Source organism: Pecten maximus, chromosome 16 (genome assembly GCF_902652985.1).
Source record: "Pecten maximus chromosome 16, xPecMax1.1, whole genome shotgun sequence".
Lineage (NCBI taxonomy): Eukaryota > Metazoa > Mollusca > Bivalvia > Pectinida > Pectinidae > Pecten > Pecten maximus.
The window spans coordinates 10100190-10117916 of record NC_047030.1 but is presented as its reverse complement, the minus strand read 5'-3'; the positions used below and the strand labels follow the sequence as shown (position 1 = coordinate 10117916).

The 17727-nt window shown below is 34.9% G+C and overlaps 1 protein-coding gene across 1 annotated transcript; it reads right to left on the bottom strand.

The window, feature by feature from the left end:
• Window positions 1-3850: 3850 nt before the first annotated feature.
• LOC117344455 lies at window positions 3851-17101 on the bottom strand. The gene is made up of 2 exons (XM_033907199.1): window positions 16798-17101; window positions 3851-4479 (listed from the first exon to the last, which is right to left on the bottom strand). The coding sequence occupies exons 1-2, from the start codon at window positions 16894-16896 to the stop codon at window positions 4108-4110; spliced, it is 471 nt and encodes a 156-aa protein (XP_033763090.1). The 5' UTR covers window positions 16897-17101; the 3' UTR covers window positions 3851-4107.
• Between the last annotated feature and the right edge of the window lie 626 nt (window positions 17102-17727).

Genomic DNA, 17727 nt, shown 5'->3' with positions numbered 1-17727 from the left:
GCTAGCCAATCAACGTGACGGATGTTAAATCAATTAACAAACTGATTAACACATACGCTTACGTAAAATCGTGTATTGGATGGCCTTGTCGTTGATAACAAGGTGCGGTTATGATAAAATTAATATATCGATATGTAACTACCGCATTTCAGACGTGTTTGTGGAACGTGTAATTAATAACAAAAACACAGTACTGTTTTTTTCGAACCATAGAATATAACCATATCCTTGACACGGATATCTGTGACTCATGTGGACATGGAAAATGTCATTGTTCTGTTGAATGCGGAGAATAGTTCGAGGACATTGACGTTTGTTATAGCTCATTGGGGAACTAGGGGGTACTAAATCGGTAACGGCAATGCTGGTATCGCGCTAAAACATTACTGTGTAAATGACAATTTTTCAGGAGATAGTAAAGTCAAATCCTCAGATGTACTATCAGCGGTTACTTCTTTCTTCAGATTTAGTTCTTAGACTGATACAGGAGCCATGCTAACTTTTATTTACACACCGTACGTGGGAAAAAAAGAAAAAAAGAACTTAATTTACATTAAATACGTTCAAATACTTTAGCTGAATCTTAATCAGTGGTTTTAAAGCCTACACTAACTGCAACACTCCTATATTTAAATATAATTTGCTAATACCTTTTTTGTCTGTTGTTCACTGCAGGTTTTAGACATTACTGCTTCACTGAATTTATTTGATTAATGACACTGTTCATAATACACAAATGTACGTTCTTTTGAAATTCAATATTGAAGAGAAAATAAAATGTATCAAATCATTTGGGTTTTTACACTTCCCCATCATCCTTATGCCATTGAATTGCCTTCGGTTTTGCCCTGGGTCACCTCCTAGGTACTTCAAGTCGTCAACATTTGATTTATGCAGTTACCATATGTCTGGTACAACGTACCTAACTGGTAGAAATCGTATTGTAAAGGTGCTATTGCCATGTTATGTATCATATCGGGTCTGATTTCTGATTCACTGAAAATTGTCTTCATATCAAAATATTGGTCATTTTTAATTACTACTGTATGGCTTAATTCATTTGTTTAATGAATATCTATCCAACCAATCTAACCCAAAGAGTCAGTGACTGTGACCGTGTGTGACAAATAAGGTATAGAGCTAACAAATATACGAAAATGTTTAAAATTACTATTGATATGCGATACTCTAATATGTAAAGCCAGTGGACGAACAAGTACGATTGGGATGTAGTGTTACTGTTGTCATCTGTAATCGTAGATATCGCAATGACAAGAGCAAGATCACAGGTTGGGCTGAAGTGTATCATCATGTCATACTCGTATTTACTCCTCCGCTGTTGCCCAGTGGGCAATGTGGTTTCAACAGGATGCCACAAATCAGTCCTCATCTTTGTACAATGTATGATAGTTACAGTTGAATATAATGATCACGTTCTCTCCTCAAAACTTTAGTGACGCTTGAAATATAACCTATGCATTATTTTGGTATTGATTTGCAAGATGATTGTATCAAATTATTAGTTTATGTGTAAATGCAACCGTTATCTTTGGAAGTCATTGACATTTAGACTCAATGTATTGCTTAACAATTTGAGAACATTGAGAAGTGGAAGGATTAATAAAATGTATCCTCGCTGATATATTTATCACCATCAACATCAAATGGTCATTTGGTATGGATTATTCAGATTACATATATTTGTCATTCGATTCAACGTCGCTTAACGAAAATGTTGATCAACAAAATCATTCCTATTGATATCAATGTTGATTTGATTTTGAAAGTAAATACCTGCCAATATTATAAACAATTTGAGCGTTGAGGTCTGCCTCGTTTGTGAACCAAATGTTGAAAGACATTTGATGCTCTCTGCGTTAGACTCTTGACTCTGGACTGAAATGAATGTTTTAGGAAACAAACATATCATTGCGAAATTCAGGTGGAAGTATTATGGAGTGAGAGAGAAACCCATGTGAGTGTACCTTCGACATGACATGTCAGTGAGATGACCCTGTAAGCGGGCCATAAGTCGGACGCGCCGTCTTTCGAGGTCCTAGTTGTACGTGTGCAATAAAGTTAAAAAAAGAAAGGAAGAGTACTGGAATACTGCAATATACTAGTTACACAGTACAACATTACTGTCCAAAGACTGTCCCCAATAATAGCCTTTCATAAAGGGCAGATATTTTTACCAGATACATTTCTATCGCAATATGGAAGATATATTTTTTCGCTCTTCATAAAGCATTAATTACACACTACAGTTTGAGAGATCCATCGTATTTAATAATTCGCTAATTGCTTTTCGTGGTATTAGTGCAAAAACAAAAATACGGAAAACCACATTTTTTGTCAGTAATACGAGGGTTGATTGAGCCTGATATTGCCGGACATTTTGTATGATGTTTTCAACATAATCTCCTTCAGTATCTGTACACATTTGGTAGCAGTGTTTAAAGGTCTCAATGACACTTTTATAGAACTCCTTTTAATAGATGTTCAGAAAGGCATCCACTGCATGCATGACCTCTTCATCGGACTGAAAGTGGGTGCCAAATAGCTGTTTTCAGTTTTGGAAATAGTAAAGTCTGATAGAGCGAAATCAGGTGAATAACGCGGATGCTCAATCAATTTAAAGCCACAACCGCGAATGGCACCATGTCAATGACACACTATTTCATCCTTACCCTAACCCTAACCAATGTTGTCCATTTTGCAAAAAAAAACTTGTCTTATATGCTTAAGAGTGCTACCTCATTAACATAAACTAACGAAATGAGAGCAGTGCTTGGGTACACGGATACATATAGTCAGAGAATAGTAGGACTTAAAAAGAACAGCCTGAGTTCTCCTTACATATGAGGAGGCTCACAACGTAACAATCAATCCTCGTATCAACCCTCACATACAAATAACTATATAATACCACAGAAGGATGAACACTGTCTCCACGTTAAGTTCTAGTGACGAGAAATACAAGAAATTCATCCCGAAATAACTTTTTTCTTTGCTTTAATACAGGCACACAGTCAAAATTGTGGTTAGGTCAATCTACTGGTTGCAAATTACACACCGCCTTACCTCGGTGAATCTATGTCCCTTTTGTGGTAGAGAGTTTCCGGAAATATTAAGAAAAGACGTATCGATTTATCATTACATTGTATGTATAAGTTGGTGATAACATACGGGTTTTGTCCTCTTTTGTTTTATATGTATCTGCCTCTGAACTGTCTGCTGCTCAACACTTATTATGTTTCATCTTTCTGTTTCAGTTTTTTTCATCAGTTTCACGTACTCGTTGTTGCATGACAACATTTAAGCTGTTGATGTATTTGCTGTTTCTGTCGTTATATGTATAATTAATACTGTATTGTTATGATATTTCAAATAAATAAATAAAGCCCGTTAACAATATATTTATAATGTATCTGATGTCACAGACTAAAATCGATCAGTTGCAGCAGTCAAATGCTTTCCGTTGAACAATAATATAATTGGTATCCATCCACATTATATTTGATATTGGGTTTATCCCATGTTGCCATATCTATACACATCTCATATAGTCTAATAGTTATTATACGATTATGACTGTCTGGTACGTGCATGCATTTTCTTCATATTCTGTTTTGAATTGTTAAACATCCCATCACAGCTTTCTTGTGTAGGAGATGTGTATGATGAATGAGTGTGTGTATGTGCTTTGGTGGGTCTGAAGTATATGTCGTATTAGTCTCCTCGTGAAGCTGATGTCTACTTAATAGTGCTACCTCAATGAAGCATTCTGCCGGAAACATCCAGCAGGACACCGTCATACATGTATTGCAATAATAAATAAATTATTGAAAGCAACTAAAATACTTTTATTAACCTAGAAAACAGCGAAATTGGCCAGAAGAATACTTGCGGGGCCACTCTGTTTCATAATGAATAGTTGTTCAGTCCTGATAGTAATATTCACCATTTTGAAATATTACATTAACATGAATCTTTAAAGGTAGTTATTATCTATACAAATGTCCGTAAAAATGTATTTATTGTTTTCTACAACTCCGTGAAAATACTTTATTAAACCGAATATCAAAATAAATGACTATACAAACATTATCTTTTACCAAAGCCACCGAAATAACTGCCATACGAAATAGAGTCAAAAGGTCGCTTTGACAACATATGGGACCGCTTGGTAACACCCTGGTATGATGACACTTGTCGAATCAAACTGAGAAGCAAAGACTTGACAGCCTGCACGTTACTTCCGGTTGTTCGTTTATGTTGTCCAAACTTCATCCCCTCGTTCATCACATGATCGTCAGCAGGAATCATGTCTTCGAAGCTTCCATCTTGAATCATAAATGCTAGCTGTGCTGGAAATTCGTTTGTCGGGACGTAAGCATAAGTGGAATCTTCCATGTCGAAACAGATGCAATACTTTTCTGTTTTAGGTGAAGGAAAACACAAGAACCTGCCGTCATCCTGTTAAAAATAATAAAATAAAAATCAGCATAACTTATGTGGTGTCTTTTCTGCAGACAAAGTGATTTTTTATTAGTGTACTGGTGACTACATACTTTGAATTTACACCAAATGTAAAGAAGGGTCAAGAGTTTTGTCTACTTGGTTTCACCCGGGGAATAATAATGGCTTTACTTTAGCAAAAATTCAAAAAAAACTTGACGAAAGTGTTTTCCACTACTGATGAGGAAAGCGGGTATTTCGAATAGAGATTAGAAACAAAATGATGTAGTGGTTAACACTTTAGTTGTCTAAAACGTACCATGGGAAACACAAACATACACAATATATATTTTAAAGGATTTACCATGCAGTATGCTATATTTACAATGTAGCATGTAAATGTATGAGGTACAGGTGATTTTGTGCATGCATTAAGAAGATGTGGGTGTGTTCTTGATAAGCTGTAAGGATTCAAAATATATGACGACATGTTCGTGCAAGCAGCTGCCGAGTTGAAATATTAATCTTACACACGCATAACACCAGGAAATCAATTTGGTCTGACTATATTGAATTAGACAAATCGGTTACTACAATGTCAACCCACAAGGATAGGTCGCCAACATGCAAGAACGATATGCGCCAATTTGGTAGGTAAGTTAAGTTGATGGTTAATGAAATGCTGTATATATACATGAGCTATATGACATTATACTGACATAGTAATTGAAGCATTACTCCAGCTGAAAATCGATAAAACGAAGTATACCAATAAACATAATATAGATTTACATGGCGACCTACAAGAACTACAAGGAAACAAGACCAGTCATTTCGGGAAAGTTAGTGTCTTTTACTTCATCGACAAAACCCGCGTGACAAAGTTTTAAAGTTTGAAATGAAATAATATACATTTTATTTTTTCAAATGCATTCATACCTCCATAACAATATAAAAATTCTAAAAATAATCAACAAAAGACAGTTTCTAGAGTAATGGAGTTCATTTCAAACAATAAAATGGAAATTGAATGTCAAATACCATGATTTTACGTAACGTTAGGTTGAACAATCACGGAGCAGGTTTTTTCAATTTAATTTTGTGGAAAAAATGTATAGATTGAAACTATTTTGTACCACAAATACACACTTTTATGCTATTTTGGCAAAACATGTCTGATTTGAAAACATTTTAATTGTATTGTCTAGTTTAAAGTTGCAATTCAATGAAAAAGTGATAATAATTACTGTGAAATGTATCAACAGAAAACATGTTCTCAAAACGTGTTACCTCAAGGGGAAGTCGTTTATGCTATTCGCGAATGAATAGTGTTATCAAATACAACTTGATTGTCTTTGAGTTTAGCACTCTCGCGAAGGTCAAGGTAACGATTGTAATACTAATAGAAGAAAACAAGGCAAATGACGGCAGAGCAACAGGAAAGAAATGAAGGCACAATTAGTTGTATCTTATGTTATGCAGTAAGATACAAAAAAAACACGTTATTACTCCGTTTCTACACGGGTTCGTCGATTACAGAATTCCAGATGGCAATGAACGAACGTGTTTTTGCTTTTATTGTTATCAACTACGAAGTTATATAGGGCAATAGAAAGCGGGGCTTTTTCTCATCGGTTTGAGATTGGGCCTTTTTTTCTGAGTTTTGGATGAAAATTAGTGAATTGGGAAAGGCTTTTCAGGAATAAACTGCAAATTTGGGGAATTTGGCTAAAAAGAGAAACAATTTCAATTGGGAATGGAACTTATTAACGGCTACAAAAAAACCCTCAGAAAAAGCCGTGGACAGTTACCATGTATAGTCTGTTGAAGGTCTGGCCGCCAAGATCCTCATCAAGACAAACCGATCACCTTTGGGGTATACATTAACAAGGCACGGGGACAGTTTATTACAGCATGGAATGTATTGACGTTCAGTTCATAGAGTGAGGTCAAGGTCTAATAACATTATCACGCCACCTAAATTTACTGATTCGACGAAATAATGAGCTAAAAGCTAACGTTGTTTCTCTTATATGATGTAATATTCACCATTAACATGATCCTACAAAAGGAGTTATAACATACACATAGTATAGTTATTATGCGTTAAGTAAATCGAGAATGCATATCGGGGGGTCCAAAAGTGTTGTATTTAGTAATGAAGTAGAAAAAGTTGGGAGGTGACCAGTACATAAATAGTATAAAATGGCATGAAATAGTATTAAATAATACGAGGTAATACGAGGTATATTATTAGAGAAAAAGAAAACGAAGCCGGCATCATGCAAAAAAAAAAAAAAAAACGAAACAAAAAACAAACAAACCATTGATAGATAGTACCGGGTTCAAAAGGAATTTCATTCGACCTAGTAAAGAGTAATATATTGCCTTGTTTGGGGAACCCTGAAAGTCACTAGCACAATATTTGTCCGCACACAGGAGGTTCTCTTCTCTATCAACACTTTCTTTCAAAATGTAATGGTTAACATTTTAATATCTTCATTAAGGAAGTCAAAATCGACAAACTGAGGGCAAAACTAGATCTGTATGACGCCCCAAAAAATAGCACAAGGATGCTAGGACCGTGTGCTCCATAAGGGTAAGCGTTTCGTACTTCATCAACTACACTTGTCATCCGAGTTGAACCACATTCGATGGAACCACATTTAAACAAACATCAAACACGTTTGGATTTATATCGGACCAGTTTATAGTTCGCAACACAAGAATATGATATTATTGAACTGAGTAAAATGAAAACAACGAATTGTACACCAGACACACAAGATGTCAACATCTTTCTAGGAAATTGCGAGTAACATATAAGGACAGTGAAAGCAAAATAGCAGTTTTCGCCACACAGTAGCACTAACCGTGTTTTATTTTTCATGACAGATGTCAGTTAAATTCTGGTGATTGGTTTGTGATGAAACCTCACTTCAATTGACCTATATATCATATACCCTATCCCGGAGATATATTCGTTTATTGACAATTTATTTTGAAGACGAATTTGATCTGATGACGTAAATGTTACTTTAATGTTTTTCGTGACAAAACACAATTCATCCATTTATCCATCACTGGTGGTCGTGAAACCTTAAACTATGTAAGCATTTGTCTGTCGTAACGCCCGCCCTTCCAGAAAACCGTTTATCTTACCGTGAACGTTCACTATTGACAGTAGCTAGTAATGTAAAACAATTTATCAAAGGCAGATCCTCGTTACGGAACAATTTAGTGTTAGAGTTGTTTTACCACTCCGTGAATAATGAAAAATAATCGTCTGCTGTCCTTAAGAAGCAAATAAATCCCTCAAAAGCCGAGAGGACAATGTCCGGCAGAAGGGTTTGGTGTTGTAGTGTGATAAGTCCTATTAATGTCACTCCTGGACGCACAGCGTGATACCGTAGACGTGGAAGTTATGACGCAAAGGTCATTCAGCCGCAAACTACCTCCTTTCCCGTTAATGTTTTGTGATTTTTTTAAAATGTATAATGTGTTTATAAAACAGGTACCTCATGCAGTCAATCTTCACTTACAAGGAGAGAAACAGTCCTGACCGCCGACTTTAAAGCTGTTGTCTAATAAAGAGTACGGGTACTAATTTAATGATTTTCTCTGACAGTGGCAGAACCCATAACTTTTCTCACGGGAGCGCACATTCAACTAAAAAGCAACCGTGAGTCAATGTGAATGATGCATTGGAAAGATAAATGACAAAAGATAGCATTCCAAATTAAGCCGCCTCTTACGAATTATGCAATGTGTGCTATAGAAATAAGTCTAGCATCTGACAAAAAGGAAACGTAATGACTTATAACGTTTCGGAGAGCAAACAAGCTCTATTCCAGCTGCTAAATGTGCCCACTTCTAAACCTCCTTCAAGATTTTGGACCTTATCAATACAAAAACAGAGCACTGTTAATACGGGATCTGGTCTAGACACGTAAACAAGTAAAATATAGCCTGGAACATCTCACCTTATTTGTGTCTTAGATTTTCGTCATTTTTTCCTATTGTTTGATCACTTAAACATACTGATTTTGCCTACGTTGGTTTTGTGTTTACCGTCACAAAACAAATGATGTAGTTAATATCTTGTGGAACGGAGTCTTTTTTAAAACATTATACCTGTTAACAAAATTGATTAAATAAAGAAAAAGGAAAGAAAAAAACACTTCTGCGATCATATGTTATGGACGTCGTTGTCTGGTGATAAAAATATTTCAGAAACACAATTTCTATGCATTAATCAATAAACTATTTACAGACTATTTTAGCTTATTTTTACAGCTCCAGTAACACAAGCAATACACCTAATAAGTGACACGTTTTACATTTCAGGAAGTTGATAATATTCATCACAAAATTATAAAAGATTTTTGACTCGTGTATTTATAGCAGCTAGACACTTTCTGTTTCACTGATATGCTTTCCTAATCGGTGGTATTCAATTTTCAGAAATATCAATATGTTACCGCTTGGATATATATACCGTTAATATCTTAACATTAATTCGAAGTAATACATCAAAAGTAAGGAAGCTCAAAACAAACACTAATCCCGTATAAACTGTTAGTCAGTATTACCAGGACATAGTCCAGGTATTGATATCCTTCATTATAACAGAGCTTACCAATTTTTTTTTTTTTTGTAGTTTTAGAATTTTAATGTCTTCCAGTGAACGTTTGGGTCCCATCCTGAATATATCTCATTGTGTACTTAGTATTCCTGTGCAGGTACACTGTAACCGCAGGAACGGCCAAAACACAATTGCATGTTATTGTCTTTCACATAATTAAATTCCCCGGCAGTTCAAACCAGTTAGCTTTCATTTTGATATATTTATCGCTTGAGACTTATTACTGCCTCGTTGTCCACTCCCATTGGTGATTACTTCACCTACACACATATCGGTTTGTCAATTTCTTTGCCAATCGATACTGAAATCGACATTACCAACTCGATAAAGAAGGAGCTTTGCTTTCAGGAGGTCAGAGTTAGAATGGTTGTTTATTGTCTTTGTGTAAAAGGGTGCGGGCCGCAGTGGCCGAGTGGTTAAGGTGTCCCGACACTTTAACACTAGCCATCCACCTCTGGGTTGCGAGTTCGAAACCTAAGTGGGGCAGTTGCCAGGAACTGACCGTAGGCCGGTGGTTTTTCTCCGGGTACTCCGGCTTTCCTCCACCTTCAAAACCTGGCACGTCCTTAAATGAGCCTGGCTGTTAATAGGACATTAAACAAAAACAAACCAAACCAAAGTAAAAGGGTGCAATGTCAGCGTGATATTTGAAATTAGCACTTCCAAATCGAATTATTTGCAACGTCCGTTCGGGGATCGGGGATGGTACAATTAAGAAATACTATTTTCACCATAGGGATATTAAAAGAAATCCTTGTATTTTTTTCTTATATATTGAGTTCATTAAAGTACAAAAGCTAGTTTTAATTTGCCACCTTATTTATACACTGACACATATCCCGTTCCATTAATTTGATAGAAAAAACTGGTAAAAATGTACAAAAGTGAAAGTTAGAAGGTGAATGAAAGTCATCTACATCATTAAACACAAATTACATACATTGAACATCAAAATAATACATTAGTTTGTATTTTATTTCTTAACACTGAGCATATATTTCATTATTCTAAATACAGTTTATCTCTTATGATGAAGTGATGCCTTGCATTATGCCATATTGCCTTCCAAGGAACAGATAGCATACATCTCAAAACTCTCTGCATTGCCATTTTTAGTATAATTCATTTTCATTATAAATCCTAAACCATCTTGTTTGGGAATTATTGTTTTTTATTCACAACAGAATGGAAAGGAAACCTTTCTAAATAGTGTATGCATTAGATGATGAAAGAAGAAAAACATAACATTTCCACATAAAAGAGAAACAATACAGCACCTCATTGTCGTTCTTTCTTTCATCACATACAGCAGAGTTATTTCTCCTTTATATTTCATCAAGCTGTTCTGTCGTTTTCTGGTGTAACAGACCAACATGAATACATAAGCATACGTATAAACGCTGACAGGGGAAAAACTCTTGCGAACTTTACCCAAGTGAAGGTCTGTTTGATCGGAAATATTTTTCTCTGGAAATGGTATTTCCATAAACCATTTTAACATGCCTATATATTGTAAATATTAGAACTGAATTGTGTGGCTATTCCATCTTTTTAGTGTTACTCAAAGATTCGTGATATACAAGCAATCTAACCCAGAATGTAACATGGTTGTACATGGGAATGTATTATCACTGTTTTCTGTATAGAGAATCCTCTTTATTTTAAATGTGATGTTTCAACAAAAACAAAAACAAAAAAAATCTGAAGCTGTATATAAAAATACAAACTCTACAGTAGCAATGAATATTCATTAAAGTGTATCAAAAGATGTCAGTTTGAAACAGATTTAGATTTGTATTTAAAATACTGGTCTGTAAATTCCAATAAATATCCATATCTAATGTTACGAGGTCTCCCTCGAGGCTTCTACAGTTTGTATACTGTACATTGCATTACAAATGTATGTTAATTAAAAGTTAGAAATGTGCTCAAAACAACCGCTCCTTTGTCATCAAAGAGAAGATTAAATCAATCCAGCTTTATAAATAGATACAACTAATGTAAAAACAGAATTGACATTGAATATATTAATCATGATATAGGCACTACAAATGTGATTCCTGTGAAGTGGATATCGATGACGTCACATTCTGTATCCCACTTTGTGTTTCTTTTTAATGGAATGTACCTGCAGGTGTTGACGTAGCCAAACATAACGGGCCAGAAAACAAAGGATGCAATAAATACGTGATCAATGTGATTAATTAAGGAATTAGATTGAAAACGTTCATCTCCACAATTGTGCAGCGATCCATAAAATTGCATAGAAATGACAAGGTGATAGCGATCTACACTTGTTTTCTTTTGTATCTGTTTTGTCATCGCAAAGCAAGTAGAACGAGAGAATCGAATAAGGCGATTGAATTTTAAAATCTTAACTTCTGTTTTTACATATCACATTTTCCTCTCCACCGTTCCCCTTGCCACTGCCTCAGCTTTGGAATTGAAGTAACGCGAAGAGGAAGAAACAGCAGAACTAGAATGAATAAAACTGCATTATGCAGCTGTTTCAGTCATGTTAGGGGCATCATACAACGGTTTCGTCCTTACAAGACTCGTCAGTGATGTGAACGGCTACCGTACGATGCGACCGAAGGGTCTTAAATAAATGTCAATATCTTTATGGGGAGGTGTAGAATACTAAATGTTTCAATAAGTTTCAATATTGGGTTTGAAAAGAACGCTAAGTACTTCTGTAAAAGGTTATAAGTTATATCTTTGAGTCTAGACAGTCAAGCCCGTGAAAATTATAATTTGCTGCTACTTGACTATTTTGCATCTTTTGTTTACATAAAGGGTTGGTGAGTCATGCTACAGGGTCCAAATAAGTCATTTCAGTGTGCTGATACCTCTGTTCACAATCGTCCGCCATACACATGTATATGTTTTCTAGTGTCATCAGCACGAAACGCGACATATGGACACGGTAATGCAGCAGTATACTGGTACTATCATTTAAAAATGGGAATATACAGTGTAGTTACCTATTATCATTATATTTGATTCAGGCTTATGCTGGTCGCTTTCGTGGTGTCCTAAACAGAGAACAGGAAATCACACATCCAGTTATAAATAGACCTTTCTATAGTAGTAACATCATACGTACATATTGTAAGTAAGAACAGGTACATTGTTTCCCATTCCCTAAGTAGTACATGTGATAGTGTATACAAATTGGTAAACAGAATTAAAAGCAATGTCTTATCAATTACAGTAGAATGCTAAAATATAATCAAACCTAAACAAATCCCATAGGAATCCCTCAAACCCGTATCACTGCCGTAGTCATCGGCCGAATATATCACTACAACGATTGATTATCCCGCAACGCCGAGTGGTGATCTTAAACTTAATTATACATTAGAACGTATTTTTGGAAGTGATACCGATTATTTGGTTCCTAACTGTTTCATTTGCATTGAAGGTAGTATTCAAACCTATGCTGAAATATTACTAGATGTGCACTCTATTCCCCTAGCATTCTGATAAAATAAACGCAAATGAGAAGGGTAAACAAACCCATAGAAAATGAGGAATTTGTTTTTTACCGGGAAAATATAAATATATGTATATACATATTAACAGAAGACTAGTGCAGTTCACCACTCAATCATAGAATTAACTGATAATTGCATCCATATTGATCTCATGTCTCTATGGAATACTATTTGATGTGAATATCCCATAATTGCTATTAATTATTATTATGAGCACGCGACGATAACTAATAATCGTGACCAACGCTAAAAAGCCTTCCTTCCCAAAGGATTTATCATACATATTAAGATAAAGGCCCTTCGGACCAATATGATTTACAACACATATTGAGACTGCATGCTCATACAAGTAGACACCAAAGGCGATATGCTTTATTCATTTGGGTGATAATTAGCCGGGAAGTACAACACGTTTAGCCAATTAAACTGTGTAATGAGAGCAATCGTCACCAGTGTGATTGCCAATTGACCCATTTGCCTATAATTAGTCTGATGCTAGATGAGGTTTCGGGTTCACCTTTATTTATCCAGAGATACTAATAGAATCAGTTGTTAATACATTTATCATCTTATCAGTTATTTCATACAGACTTTTTCTGGTTTTCCAACGTCCTATCAACAGCAATGTGTGCCAGATGAATGGTCTAATATACAAATTAACAACGAAATATACATATTGGAGAAAAGTAATTTTTTTCATACTTCTTAAAAAAGAAATTAACCATTATACATTTTGTGTATATGACTTTTGATAAGATAAGTATCATTGCTTTATTAAAAACGTGATGCATGCGACCCTAATTGATGTGAAGCAAAAGTCTTTGTTTGATTTCGATTTATCCTTACAACAATATAGACGTTTATAGAAATATGTGGAGCGAGATATTTCTTCTAAAATCAATATATTTACAAATCTAAAGATAGGCATTGTTATCAGTAAAATGTTCAAAATATATTGTTTATAAAGTGGTGTCGTGTTAATGAGTGAGTGATAAACATCCAGCATACTAACAGTAAACATCCAGCATACTAACAGTAAACATCCAGCATACTAACAGTAAACATCCAGCATACTAACAGTAAACATCCAGCATACTAACAGTAAACATCCAGCATACTAACAGTAAACATCCAGCATGCTAACAGTAAACATCCAGCATACTAACAGTAAACATCCAGCATACTAACAGTAAACATCCAGTATGCTAACAGTAAACATCCAGCATACTAACAGTAAACATCCAGCATACTAACAGTAAACATCCAGCATGCTAACAGTAAACACCCAGCATACTAACAGTAAACATCCAGCATACTAACAGTAAACATCCAGCATACTAACAGTAAACATCCAGCATACTAACAGTAAACATCCAGCATGCTTACAGTAAACATCCAGCATGCTAACAGTAAACATCCAGCATGCTAACAGTAAACACCCAGCATACTAACAGTAAACATCCAGCATACTAACAGTTAGCATCCAGCATACTAACAGTAAACATCCAGCATGCTAACAGTAAACATCCAGCATACTAACAGTAAACACCCAGCATACTAGCAGTAAACATCCAGCATACTAACAGTAAACATCCAGCATACTAACAGTAAACATCCAGCATACTAACAGTAAACATCCAGCATACTAACAGTAAACACCCAGCATACTAACAGTAAACATCCAGCATACTAACAGTAAACATCCAGCATACTAACAGTAAACACCCAGCATACTAACAGTAAACACCCAGCATACTAACAGTAAACATCCAGCATACTAACAGTAAACATCCAGCATACTAACAGTAAACATCCAGCATATTAACAGTAAACATCCAGCATACTAACAGTAAGCACCCAGCATACTAACAGTAAACATCCAGCATACTAACAGTAAACATCCAGCATACTAACAGTAAACACCCAGCATACTAACAGTAAACATCCAGCATACTAACAGTAAACATCCAGCATACTAAGACTAAACGGTCAGAGTAAGACATCGTTTTGTACACAAAGCTAGTTTTTTATGACAGTAGTGTATGCCTTCGGTGTAGTCTAGTTTTTTTAATCGTGTTGTATGGCATATAATCTAATACCACTCTTTTACCAAGATAAAAAACCATTCTTAAAATGTGATTGTATTAACTTTATAGCAGCATCGCTGTTCCCTTTGACCTACTTACAGGTCAGATATTTGTTCTCAGGAGATTACTTCGATCAGGATTTCGGTGATATATGTCGACGTACAAATGTTACAACACAGTTTTCGAGAAAAGGATAATGATGAAGACTAACGAATCGTTTGAGATATAAAGATATTGATGAAAAGAGCAATGATTTTGATGTTCGTTCGATTTCATTAATATCGTTATGCTTAACTTCCGAACATGCCAATTAATGATACAATTTGATTAAAAACATGTCTTATTAAATTAAGGTGATGGCGACATTAAAAAAAATTGTTATATACCCGTATTCATTGAGTAATATGAAATAACTTGTTCCTAGTCATGTGTTCGTTCCTATGAATAACAGTAAGTTAACAGGTTCCTGAGCGATAAAACATGATCGCGAACACTTCTTTTCGTTCAGGCAGGACGTAATACAACTAAGAGAACCGATATACAAAATGTAATACCCAAATCATAATTCCAACCCAAACTCAATTTATATAAAAAAAAATAAAATACAGAGTTCTTTGGAAAAATACAAGTATAATAAGACCAGATGTCTAGAAAGAGTAAGCGTCGTTTGCTTAATCGACAAAGTTGTCTTCTCTCCATTGTATGATTTGTTAGCGGCAACATAATTAAGGACCTGATGTTATCTCCTCTTTCTTAATGGATTTTATTCATGTTAACTTTTAGTGAACGGAGACTTTTGTCCACTTTTGGTACCCGATGCCCTATGTTTCAGGTAACTTAACTAGCTTATATATTTTCCACTGAAAATATAGTGTATATTTTTAAATCGATATACTTATTTTGTGAAAACTGAATAATTTTGGTTTCTTTAACAATATCAATGTTTGACTTGGTTTTATTTTTTCTCGAATAATGCTATACACAAGCATATATGAAAAAAGGAATATTCGATGCGTAACACACAATGAGACAAGATGGAACAAACAAAACACAAGATGACTCATCATTGGCGAAAAAACAATACGTGAATTTTTCAATTATTCTCTGAGGTAATTTAGGAAGGTTGGAGTCTCATTCATACAGCGATAAACAGTGTTATCAAGATTTAGATGTTACTTTGCAACACTGACGAACCATATCATGGTTTTCTGTCACTGACGCCTTTATGTCCACGTCTGAATCGAATGTTTGAAGACAACATTTGGAATTCACTGATGCAGTATTTATTTGGTTTCAATATTTGAACTAATCCAATTTATAGAAGGATGTGCGTTCATGCGTATGATAATTACATCAAGGGCCATAACTGTTCACAGACATTGTGGTTACACACGCAGGCTTATATAGTTAATTGATTTGTAAAATGTGTGAAAGACAATGCATTTTTAACAAGAGGGCGTTATGTATGCATTATGACGCATGCCCGATCTCATCATAATATACGACAATATTGTATCAAAACTGTGTCTTTAAAAAGAAACAAAATGTTTGTTTAGCAGAAACAGATGGATTCCAGTATATATTTCGTCATTTCTTTAATGAATATTGCAATAAATATACTTTGTATTTCGTCAGATAACAAACCATTTTAGTAGCTTATAGACTTCAGCATTGTACATGTATATTATTGTATATGACAAGAAACACTTATTACAACAAAAGCGGTGTTAATTATGTGTATTAAATTTTTTTTTTCGACTTTACACAGTACTGTGATACACATCTTTCTGGTAAAACAACCATTACATAATTTCAGCACGTGAGCAATATTCATATTATTTCAGTTAGCTAAACTAATGAAACTAGTTATATTAAAGTGGAGGAGTACATATGTAACACGAAATGTTCATTTTAGTATCTAAATAGGTATTGTAAAATTATGATAGATCTTAAAAGTGTAAAATTGAAAAGCCCTGTTACACATTTTGTTCATCTTCTATAAAATACCAATATGTTCGTTCACTGTAAATAACCTGTATATATTCGGTAAAACAATTATGTACAACAGAAAACTAATTGCAATACGTATTATTTGGCGTCAAAATACCTGAATCGCACGTCCGAATCCTAGAAGGAATACATCCGCAAGAACTAGAACTAACCACACCTGTTGAAACTTGGATAGACATGGTATCACCTGAAGCATGGTGTAGTTCTAAGTAAGTCAAGTCTTTGAGTGATCCGGATTTGCACCCAGCTCTTCCAAAATCACGGTAACGGTGACGTTTACTTTGGAGTTGTGATGAGTGGCGCGTGTGCGCGCCTTATATACCCAGTCAGTTTATATCAAGTTATTCAAGGGTTAACTACCGACCAATTGTTCAATTACGCACTGGGGGATTTTAGAATTAACCATTAAATATTCATTCATCAGCCTGTCTTACGACCCTCTAAGCTGTATTTTTTCATGTTTCCGACATACCCGTGAGAGTCACGTGGTATAACAGGGTGCGCTAGGTAATACGTTTCTTGCTAGTTTAACATATCGATTTTCGCTGCACGTGATTTTTTCGTTTGACATTAAAACTGGTACATGTATTTGAGCTTATCGTCTAGTTCGATCATGTCCTTGATTAAGTTTAAAGTTATTTTGTTATACTTGGGACTGTGAAAATATTAGTTATATCGTATTGTCATATGTTATTTCATAGAATAGAATATTCCTAACAATACTAAAGATAGATTCTAAGCACTTTAAAAAAAACAGCTATATGCTAGATTGCAGTCACGGGAACCTTCGATTTTGAACAAGTAAGCATGCTGTAAGTATGAAATTATAAGGGCTGCATGTTGCTGACATACGTCATTTTGTGTATATATGTGTTTTCTGTTAATGCTTTTAAGACATATAATTTATTTTTAAGCCAGGCCTGGTCATATGTGAAAGGATTGCGTGGGAAACTCTCCGAAGACAATGTATCTTTACATTTTAAAATACCACAATATCCTTACTGACAAGAAACTTTATACAAAATGT

What these genes read in the sequence shown, in the direction of transcription:
- LOC117344455 (XM_033907199.1), bottom strand. Translation starts at nt 16,896, where the DNA reads ATGCTTCAGGTGATACCATGTCTATCCAAGTTTCAACAGGTGTGGTTA. An exon ending in GATTCGGACGTGCGATTCAG is followed by an intron (nt 4,480 to 16,797) that starts GTATTTTGACGC and finishes TATTTTTAACAG; the next exon opens with GATGACGGCAGGTTCTTGTG.